The 11490-nt window shown below is 34.9% G+C and overlaps 1 protein-coding gene across 1 annotated transcript; it reads right to left on the bottom strand.

Moving 5' to 3' along the window:
* Positions 1-1529: 1529 nt before the first annotated feature.
* LOC116119884 (probable glutathione S-transferase) lies at positions 1530-3204 on the bottom strand. Its single transcript, XM_031405847.1, has 2 exons — positions 2722-3204; positions 1530-2044 (listed from the first exon to the last, which is right to left on the bottom strand). The coding sequence occupies exons 1-2, from the start codon at positions 3031-3033 to the stop codon at positions 1670-1672; spliced, it is 687 nt and encodes a 228-aa protein (XP_031261707.1). The 5' UTR covers positions 3034-3204; the 3' UTR covers positions 1530-1669.
* Positions 3205-11490: the final 8286 nt, after the last annotated feature.

Here is an 11490-nt window from a genome sequence, read left to right as displayed (position 1 = left end):
CCCCAAGCCTCTGCCAATCGCCTGTCACCATTGACGACAACGACGACGGCAGTGGTTGGAATGGCACACAACTGGCCAGATTTGGTCGGTCGTGCACCGATATGATCATTTCTGACAAGATCCATCATGGATTTCGCAGGAAATTGCCAAATCTATGGCTAGATCTATCTGGTCATTAATAGCCAAAAGCTATAGATCTGGTCGAAAATGGCCATAATAGATCTAATCGTTTTCAGTCAGATTGATGCACGGCCGGTCATATCTAGTCAGTTGTGCGCTATTCTAACGCCGGCTACCGACGATGGTCTGGGTAATTTTTTTAAAGTCCAGGGGTATTTATGTCCTAAAAATTTTATATCTAAGGATAAAATAGTTCATTAGTAGTTTTATAAATTATTTTTAAAACAAGGGCAATATTGTCCTAAAATTTTATTAATAAAGGATAAAATTGTAACAAAATAAAGATTACCAAGTAATCATAAAATACCAAAGAAAATAGGGGTAATCAGATTATCTTCTATATTACTAATAGTAATTAGTATTGATTTTGGAAGATTACCGAAATCCTATAGTACTTGACAACCAAACGTGGTAATCAAGTAATATAAGATGACATTACCTCAATAATAAGGGATTACCCCTAACCAAACACACCCTAAGTGTATGATTGTAAACAAAATACATCTGTATGGATGACTATGTATGTAGAGGTTAAGAAATAAAGCCCTTAATACAAATGGGGTTGAAGGACTAGACTGCCGGAGAGCGTTCCTAAGTTTTATGGCCGAGTTCAATAAAGAAACAATATTTTCTTAAACAATCAAAATAAATGTTTTATCTATGATGATTTATCTAGTCTTGCCAGCAGTTTGTTCTATAATTTTTACTTTTCATTTTAGAAAATATTCTCTTCATAGAAAAAATCTTCCTTAACATGATGCAATACAACAAATTTATAAGAGAGCAAAAGTTTTACATACAACCCCAAGGGGTTGGCTTGGGAGTCAAGGAGGTTTGCTCCCTTCCTTAAATTCCTAGGTTCAAATCTTGGGATCACCTGTCACAATAACATTATAACTTCCTTAGTTCTTTAAGCTTGAAAGGTGTTCAATGGACTTCGAAAATTAGTTGAAGTGTGCACAAGCTAATCTAGATACCCCAATTACCCCAAAAAAAAAAAAAAAGGTTTTCCATACAATATGATCAACACAAGTCAATGAGACAAGCTGTCACGGAATGCAAAGCCCAAAAGGCTAATTAGAGCAAGAGGCCCCAAGTAAACAGGCTGAGAAAGGACAACATTGCAACAATAAAACATGCGCCAAAGAAAAAGCCACACCGCTAGAAGCCCTGTCATGAAGACATAAATTGGTTGTTAATAAGCTCTACCTTTGAAAAATGTTCCATCTAATTATCCTATAACTGTAATTTTAAAAATAAATATATATGATAACACAAATTTAGATTGATATATTTGATATTGAAGCTAAAGTTGATGCTAGATTACTTATGGGACATGAACCACAGGATACGATGAAAACAGTAGATATATAGCATTTAGTTATAAGTACAGCCTCCATTTCTTTCATTACCAATTCAAGACTTTCAGCATAAAAATAACACTTTCTCTAAATAAATTTTTTATTACATTCCAAGCTTGATTTGAGCATTAATTATCCTCTGGCTTTGGATTGAAGTAGTTATATATGGGATCCCTGCGCCCCTCGAAGTAAACATGCATCTTGTCTTTGGGTGGTAGGTTGTCTTTGATGAGTGGGTGGCTGAGAAACTTAGCCATCCAACCGGTAATGGCTGGAAATTTCTCCTGGCTAAAAATCTGCATAGACCCAACTTCTTCCCAGACGGGTAGCCAGTAAGCAATCCATCCAACTGCCAAATCCAAATACCCAATGCTCTCTCCTTCAAAATGCCTCTTTTCTTTGAACTCTCCCTCTATCTTTTCCAATGCTTCTATTGAGTCTTTCAATGCCTTCTCTTTTGTCTCTCCTTTGGACCACATTGCAGTCCATGCAGCATCCAAAAGCTAAACCAACCATAACAGAACGGTCATAAAGTTATATACGGATGATGGATCATTTCTTAAAATTATTTATTCAATTTCGATGAGATGTATTCCTTAGCGTGCTAGAAATTAACAGAAACATGGGCAAAATCAAATAGGCGATGAAAAACTAGGTGAATAAAAATTCATTAAAATTAATCTATTCAGGAATAATGCTTCGCCACCAACTCTTCTCCAATTCTACAGCATCTCGAAGAGATAAATTATGCAGAGAAAGTAAAACAGAAACTTACAAACTGGATTATCTAAAATCTGAATTAATAGAAACTAGATTCAATATATAAAATACATGTGATTCTATAATAACAATCGCGAGCTCCATACATTTTTTACAATTCACAGGTGTTGTTGGTGAATGAGAAAGCAAAGACACAACAAACAAAAGAAGACAGTGGGCCAAAGGGCAGTGTAACAGAGGAAACCAGATAAGGTTGCAGTAGCTTCTTCTAAAGATAATGGGGTAAATTTTCTGGTTAACTGCAACGTTTGCTCTGAAGATACTCTAATCTCATAAAATTTTCAAGTTATAAAACGAATTCGTTTAGAGATCTTGGCTAATTTTTCTTCTAATCTAAAGAAAATTTCAACTGCAAAAGAGTTGTAAAATTAACAACAAGACGAATGAATAGAATAGTTACCTTCTCTTCAGCAAATTTTGCCCAGAAACGTGCTGTGGCTCTTTCATAAGGATCTTTAGGCAGCAATGGATTTTGTTCCCAAGTCTCATCGACATACTCAAGAATAACAAAAGACTCAGAGATGACTTTGTTATCATGAACAAGCACAGGAACCTTCTTATGAACTGGATTCAGTTCCAGTAGCGTGGAGCTCTTGTTAAAGATATCTTCTTCAATGTAGTCGTAATCAACACCCTTCAGCTTCAAGGCCCATTCTACTCGAAACGAAAAGGGGCTGCACCAGAATCCCAAAAGCTTCACTTGTGTTGCCATTTATAATTTTGCTGCTTCTGTTAGTGAGTTGCCTACTTGCCTAGTCCTATCTCCAGATACTTATATACAAAAGTCACCGGACGGCAATTTTGACTATTGAATGTTAAGGTTAATTTTGGCGGCCGGCGGCGTGTGGAAAATATTACACCTTTAGATGGATAAGTTTCTCTGTTTTATTACCCTAAACCCTATCCTACCCAAAATATATACTTGTTCCCTATTATGAAAATTCAATTCAATCGTTTTCAAACTCCTTAGGTTTGTAAATTTAACTAAACACCCCTAACAAAAACAAAATTTAAAAATTAATAAAAACATCCCCACCTACTCATATTTGTCAGATTCCAGCCACTATCGTTGGAAGGTGGTCGAAATTTGGCGTAATGACGCATTGCCTGCTGGATCTAGCTGATAGTACGCTGATCTAGCCTTTTTCGGTCAGATCTATCGTAAATTTAGCCATAAAAGGTCATATCAACTAGCGGTGGGCAAAATTTTAAGGTAGAACTAGAACTGACGAGTACCCGAGTGTCGAATCTGGTTCCTACTCAGAACCAACCGTAATAGGGTCAGTTCTTGTTTCGGTTCCAAATCAAAGGAACCGAAACCAAGAATTGGGACTAAATTGAGATAATATTAAAGAATAGGGGGTTTTGGATATTTTGCATGTGAAGGGGTTTTTTAATATTTTACATGTCAATAAATATATAAGAAAATTTTGGTTTTTTTTATCTTAGTATCAAAAGTCTTATTAATTTTCATTAAAAATCAGTTTTTCAAAATATTTTTATTAATATTTAAATTTAACTTATTATTTGATTAAGAAACTAATACATATTAAGACATTTAAATTAAATAATAGCTTTTAAATGTTTATTATCGATGAAAACAAACAATTAAATACTTATAATCAAGCATCAAGTAAATATAAACAAACATATTATTTAATGTTTTGCACTTAAGTGTTAGGCCTATCCAATAGTTAGACATATTCAGTCGTCAAATAAATTATCAAATGCCACTTAAGTAAATTAAGAAATTAAATTCTTTTTTTACCTTTTACTTGATAAAAAATGTATGAATAATTTGTTTAAATTATTTTGATAATATTATCATTATTTAGTAGCACCAATTACCCATATGTCCAATTAAATAACTTTTTTTATACTTATGTCATGTGTTAATACTTTTTCACTTTAGAATCTCTATTTAGCCTATTATATTCTTCGATGGAACATTTTAATTCAACTTGGTACTTATATTTAAGTTTAAAAAGTTAAAACATCGTTTAAATTGTATTGCATAAAAAATATTTAAATAATAATACAGTTAACATCATGTGAGCATATATCAAAATATAATTTTGGGAGGATGAAACTTGATATGTTATTAACTTATTATGTTATGTTATTGTGTAATTTAATGTGTTATGTAATTTTAATTTTGGGAGGATGAAATGAATATTGAAATAGTTGTAATTTTTGTAAAGTCTGCAGGGTGTATTTATCATTTCATAAAACTATTAGGGGTGTAATTGTAATTTTATAAGGGTTTATTTGTCATTTTTAAAAAATAGGGGGTAGTTGATATTTTCCTAGGTACCCAGAACCAGAGCCTATAACACAGGTTCCGGTTCTAGGTTTTAGGAACCGAAATCGATGGTTCTGGTTTTGGTTCCAAATCAAAGGAACCGACCAGTTCCGATTCCAGTTCTGGTTCCGATAATTTTGGGCGGGTACTCGGACCCATCCACCCCTAATATCGATGCAGGATCGGTCAAATCTAGCCGATCGTATGCCATTACAGTAGATTCTGGCCACCTTCCGACGATGGTGGTCAGAATCTGGCAAATGTGGATGGGTGGGGGTGTTTTTATCAATTTCTAAACTTTTTCTCCTTAATGTATATGTATTTATTTTTTCCTTAATGTACATAACATAACTGAAGGCTAAAGTTACTAAGTACTATTATTATAATTTGTTGTATTTATAAATTATAATGAATAAATATATAATGGACTAATGGAATTTTTTAAAATTTTCAGACAAATCAATGGTATTTTTCAGTATTATTTAAAATGAGAGTAAATTTTTTAAAAATAAATATCAAAGTTTTTGAAATAATCTTAAAGAGGCAATTAATATATATAAATATATAATCAATATACATCATCAATACGTATTCTACTGTTCACGAGCCTTGGAGCTCGAAAGCTCGTTAAGGCTCGCGAATTTTAAACTGTTTGCGAACTTTAGAGCTCGAAAGCTCGTTCAATGTCCCGCCGAGCTCGAACTGTTCTACTGTTCACGAGCCTTGGAGCTCGAAAGCTCGTTAAGGCTCGCGGATTTTAAACTGTTTGCGAGCTCGAAAGCTCGTTCAATGTCCCACCGAGCTCGAACTGTTCGCAAGCCTAAGAGCTCAAAAACTCGTTAACTATTCGTGAATTTTCAACTGTTTGCGAACTTTCAAGCCAAGTACTACCATATTTGATACTCGATTCGAACATTACTCAAACTGTTCGAGTTCGAGTTCGATTCGACAGATTTCAAGCCTAACACAAACTTTAGGCGAGCCGAGCTTGAATTGTTTGGAAACAGCTCGGTTCGATTGCAAGCCTATTCGAGACTCTCCAATGTTATAATGACATGTGTGGTCATATATTTATAAAATTCTTTCTTTGATTTTTTTATCACTATAATTAAAAAATAATTTGTTTACTATCATTCATTAACAACTATCACTATAAAATAATTTATCCATTATCATTCATTAACAAATATCATTATAAAATGTGGCTTTCAAACTTAATAATAGGTATCTTTGTTTAATTAGACAGTCTCACCACAATAAAGTAAAATGATGATTGATTATCCCATTTGAGTATTTTTTATAGTTTAAAAAATTTTAAAATATTAAAATTTAATATAAAAACAAAATAAGTTAGCGGTGCAACTAACGGCCAATGATAATGCCAACGTCATTGACTTTGAATGGACCAAATCGAGGCTAGGCCAAGTCATCGCGTGGCCTCAATCCGGCTAACCTAGGCTAAATTCAAGGCTAGCCTGATTGCCACACTTGGCTATATTGCCAGCAATCCAGGCTTTTCTATTTTTTTTTTTTTAATTTTTTTATAGTAATATTTATCCATTTAATAAATACTCCAAAATAAAATTGAGTAAGGGCATAAAATTATTTTAATACCCTTAAATAAAACCAAATAACACTAGTTATTGATTAGGGTTTTCCGAATTTTGTGTACTTTATTTGTTAGTTTTCAAAAACATTGTAATTTGGTCGATAATCTTCCAAAAGAAGACGAACCTCCTTGGTCCTAACGAGACCTGACAAAATGGGTCTAGACCTGCGGGTCGGCCCGTACCCGGGTAAAAAATATAGGGCATAGGTTTAATATGTTGAACCCGTTTAAGTTCTATTCGTACCCGGCCCAACCCGTTTTTTGACAGGTTACACGGGTAAACCTGCGGGTGCCCGTCGGTACCCGTTTTTTTTTCAAAGCTAAACCCTAAGTCCCTGCCTAACCCATTAACGCCACCCAACTCTAAAGACTAAAACAAACTTTCTCTTCTCTCTCGCGCCTCTGAATCTCTCATCACTGTCAATGTTCACGTTTTCATTCTCTCAATCTCTCATCTCCTCTGTTCCGTGTTCACGTCGCCGATCGCCGTCATTCATCCTCGTCGGCTCGTCATCTCTGATTCTCCTCTCTCTGTCGTCGTCGAGCGTCGCAAGCTCGTCATCTCCTGTCTCTCTCCGTCGCAAGACTCCATCATTAAGGGTATGTAGACAGTAGACTGTAGTATGTACTTGTGTAAAAATGTTCAGTTTTCTGAGTTTTAGAGCTAAACTAGATGTATCATTTCTGGTTATGCTGTAGTGTTATCGTTTTCTGTTTTATTAATTGTGGTGATAGTGGCATTCTGCTACCATGGGTTCTGGGCTTTGAAATCTCAAGATGAAAAGGCATGGACACTTAGTTGTTATATTATATTATATTATCTATAATGGGTGGATCGATGGAGGGATGTTTGTTTTGAGATTTGAGAGAGTCATTTCTTGAGTTTGTATTCATTCATTGTTGTTATATATATTTGCTATACTATTTATTGTTATTATATGGTAGAATAAAAGAGATTTATATTATTATTATTATTATCATTTATATTTTTTGTCCTCTGTTTTCTTGAATTTATAATCTTATTGAACTTATGCGTTCTGAAACATTCTATTATCATCGTCAAACACAAATCATTGTTTCAATCTGAATTCTGATAGTTTAAAATCAAAAGAAGGTTTTTATGGGGATAGGATAGCAAATACAATTCATTGTTTTCCTCTTCCATGCTATATGTTTCCATGCAACTTCATTATTGGTTATAGGATACTTAATAATAGAGACTGTGGTAATAAGTGCTGCCTTGTGCCTCATTTGGTTGATGGTTTAATCCAAGTGCCTTTTTCTGTGATATACATCCTGGTGTTATTTCTTTCCCTCTTCTTTTTCCAAATGTGCTTTTTCATTGATCATAATATTGTCTTTTGCTCGTGTCTGAAGAAGTTGATGCCCCATTTGAATTGGCAGAACTAGATGTTACTGCTTTCCCCTTGTTTCACATGGTTGAAGTAATTGTTTGGAAACTTCAGGTTTCAGATGGAAATCCATGAGTTTTAGGCCTAGCAATAGTAGTTAGTTACTTCTTCCAGCTAGTATTAAGACAGGCTGAATATCTACTCTCATTGTTTGTTTTTATAGGGTTTTGAAAAATCTCATAGCAGCAACATCCAGAATGCTTTCTCAAAGCTAGCTGATTTAGTAGTTTTTTATGTAATTATTAATCTTGAAGTTGATGTTGTAGATTGGAGTTGGAAGTTTTGTTAAGCTAAAGCTAGTCATAGTTATGTAAAATCTTTCATTTTCGGCTACTTATGGAAATTACATTTCTCAAGAATAAAATCTCTAAGGCCTTTATACTATGCTTGTTTCTTAATTCTTATAATGGCATGCATGGACTATATCTCTGATGAAGACTTTGAATTAATAGAATTTATATAAATTAATAAAAGTATTAGCAAAGGTGCTGTTCTCAGATTATGAAGGTAAACATGAAGACATGTACTGTAGAAAACAGAAGTTGATATATATAATCATAATGGATAGTTAATATATATAATCATAATAAAAATTGATATATATTTAATCATCAATTAATATATAGTTAATCCATTATCAATTAATAATTTAATATATAGTTAATCCATTATCAATTAATATATAGTTAATCAACAAATATCGAAGTATTGGTATTGGTAGTAAAGTGCTCAACAAATATCGAAGTTCACTTCGACCAAAAAATGCAGAATCTTTGATATGCACTCGAACTTGGCTATATGGATATGAGTTTGAAGGTAACACATTAACATAATATTGCTTATATTTTATTATTTACATTTATTAATATTTGTAGTTGATCATTGTTTTGTAGATGATGAGGTGAAAGATGATTCAGATGATGATCTTGATGTGCCATTAACTAATCTCGAGACTGTGGAATCAAGAGACTCTATCACGCCCACTGTGGGATGAACATTTACTGTCCTAAAAATGTTTTTCGTTGAATATTGGATTATGTATTTGTTTATTTTAGTTGATATTTATAGTTTATTAACTTATTTTGTTTGTTTATGTGTAATTGTGTATTAGTGATTTTGTATTTGTTTATTTTGGTTGGTATTTGTAGTTTTGTATTATATGTTATTGTTTGCTTATGTGTTATTTGTTTATTTTGGTTCCTATTTGTTTATATTCTTAATTGAATTGAATTTAGAGTAGTCGATTTAGGGGGTTTAAATGTAAAAAATAAAAAATGCAGGAATTTTGGGGGTGTAATTGTCATAATAAAAAACTGTTAGGGTGAAACAAAAACTAAAATCTGGAGAGAGAAAAAACGGGTTCACCCGCGGGTCCACCCGTACCCGTATAGGGTAGGCACGGGTCCAATATTTTGGACTCGTATAAGGGCCCGTATCTGTTTGACCCGTGCCCGTTTAACCCGGCCCGTACCCGGCCCACCCACCCGTTTTGCCAGGTCTAGTCCTAACTCATCATTATTTTGTTTGAGCTCGACCTCTTTGGTATATATAACTATAAATTTAAGCTAAACCAGCTACATAAATTCTTAAACTTTTCTAACATGAGACTTCCACACTCTACTGAACTTTCCATGTCGTTAGCATTCACATCTCACAAAACCATATCAATAATATATTTTATATTTTTCTTTTATTTCTCTTAATCAATTTTGTTATGCCTAAAAAGTCACGCTTATGTCAGCTCAATAAATGTTTTTTTTGTACTAGCTGCCAAGCCCATATCTGCTCAAAGATATTCATAACAGCCTATCTTATTTCAAGAGATGAATGGACGAGAGCCTTCCATGTGTCAAGGCAATTTGCAAAACACACATTACACTAATCTCAAATGTGTATAAATTGACACTTCTCTTCCTGAAAAGGAGGCTGGGCATATGAGAGCTAGACATAGATTTGAGCTAAATTCTTTCTCTCTGTAAACACTGTATTTCTTCATCTTTGTATGCCTTACAAGCAATATCATAGAAATAGTTAGAGATCAATAAAATAACAGTGGATGTAGGAGTCACTTGTTTAAGCATCCGAACCACTATAAAAACCTCTCTTATTAGCCTATTATTTATGTTTTCTGCAACATATATAATCTCAGCTCCATATTCAAATCTCATGAATCCATGACGTGTAATTTCTAAGACCCTCTTAGTACTTTGCACGTGCAAGTCATTGGCATCCAAAATCAAGCGTCAACAGTTTGGTGGCCCATGCAGGTCTCGAACCTGCATCAGAGTTCTCAAACCTGCATCAGAATTCTCCAATCGCGTGGCCAAATCGCAGATCACACGAGTCAGAGTTCTCTGATTGCGTGGCCAGATCGCAAATCGCACGCGTCAGAGTTCTCCGATTGAGTGGCCAGATCACATATCGCACGCGTCAGAGTTCTCCGATCTTGTGGCCAGATCGCACGCTCAGGTCGTCCTGATCTTTAGCTTCAAATCGCATGTTCAGATCGCTGATCTCTTGTTCCCAGGTCAATCTCAGGTAGAGCTCGTTAAGCTCTCAAGTGAAGCTCGTTGTGCTCTTAGGTCGATCTTAGGCTGAGCTCGTTAAGCTCTTTGGTCGAGCTCGTTATGCTCTCAGGTCAATCTCTTAGATAGAGCTCGTTAAGCTCTCAGGTAGAGCTCGTTATGCTCTCAGATTGAGCTCGTTATGCTCTCAGGTCGAGCTCGTTGTACTCTCAGGTCAAGCTCGTTATGCTCTCAGGTCGATCTCAAGCTGAGCTTGTTAAGCTCTCAAGTATAGCTCGTTATGCTCTCAGGTAGAGCTAGTTAAGCTCTCAGGCCGAGCTTGTTATGCTCTCAGGTAGAGCTCATTAAGCTCTCAGGTCGAGCTCGTTATGCTTTCAGGTCGAGCTTGTTATGCTTTCAGGTCGAGCTTGTTATGCTCTCAAGTCGATCTCTCAGGTCGAGCTCTTATCAAATCGTGATCAACTCCAAGCTCTCTGATCGCAGTCTCAGCTCTCAGCACTCGATTGCGCTAGGAATAGTTCAAGCTGTTCAGTTCGAAACTGCAGCCTATAGTGCAACAACCATTTAGATCAAAAACCTTAGTTTCTGAAGCGCGATTACGCATTCCAAAAACTGGGGGGCTTCTGTTATGCCTAAAAAGTCACGCTTATGTCAGCTCAATAAATGTCTTTTTGTACTAGCTGCCAAGCCCATATCTGCTCAAAGATATTCATACCAGCCCTATCTCATTTCAAGAGATGAATGGACGAGAGCTTTCCATGTGTTAAGACAACTTGCAAAACACTCATTACACTAATCTCAAAGGTGTGTAAATTGGCACTCCTCTTCCCGAAAAGGAGGCTGGGCATATGAGAGCAAGGCATATATTTGAGCTCAATTCTTTCTCTCTGTAAACACTATATTTCTTCATTTTTATATGCCTTACAGGTAATATCATAGAAATAGTTAGAGATTAATAAAATAACGATGTAGGAGTCGCTTGTTTAAGCATTCGAACAACTATAAAAACCTCTCTTGTTAGCCTATTATTCATGTTTTCTGCAACATATATAATCTCAGCTCCATATTTAAATCTCATGAATCCACGACGTGTAATTTCTAAGACCCTCTTAGCACTTTGCACGTGCGAGTCATTGGCGTTCAAAATCAAGCGTCAACAAATTTATTAGTACAATAGTTAATTGAATTAAAAATTTCAAACGGCAATAGAAGTTGGTGGTGCGCTGTTGATGTAAGATCACTAAGCTGCAGGGAAGATCTCATGAAAGTTTAATGCAACATTTTCTTTCTTGAAATTTAAATAATTATACAAGTATAACAT

Source organism: Pistacia vera, unplaced genomic scaffold (assembly GCF_008641045.1).
Source record: "Pistacia vera cultivar Batoury unplaced genomic scaffold, PisVer_v2 Contig102, whole genome shotgun sequence".
In the NCBI taxonomy this organism is placed as follows: domain Eukaryota; kingdom Viridiplantae; phylum Streptophyta; class Magnoliopsida; order Sapindales; family Anacardiaceae; genus Pistacia; species Pistacia vera.
Note: the sequence above shows the minus strand (reverse complement) of the source record. Positions and strands in the feature narration are given on the sequence as shown.

What these genes read in the sequence shown, in the direction of transcription:
- LOC116119884 (XM_031405847.1), bottom strand. Translation starts at nt 3,033, where the DNA reads ATGGCAACACAAGTGAAGCTTTTGGGATTCTGGTGCAGCCCCTTTTCG. An exon ending in CAAAATTTGCTGAAGAGAAG is followed by an intron (nt 2,045 to 2,721) that starts GTAACTATTCTA and finishes TGGTTGGTTTAG; the next exon opens with CTTTTGGATGCTGCATGGAC.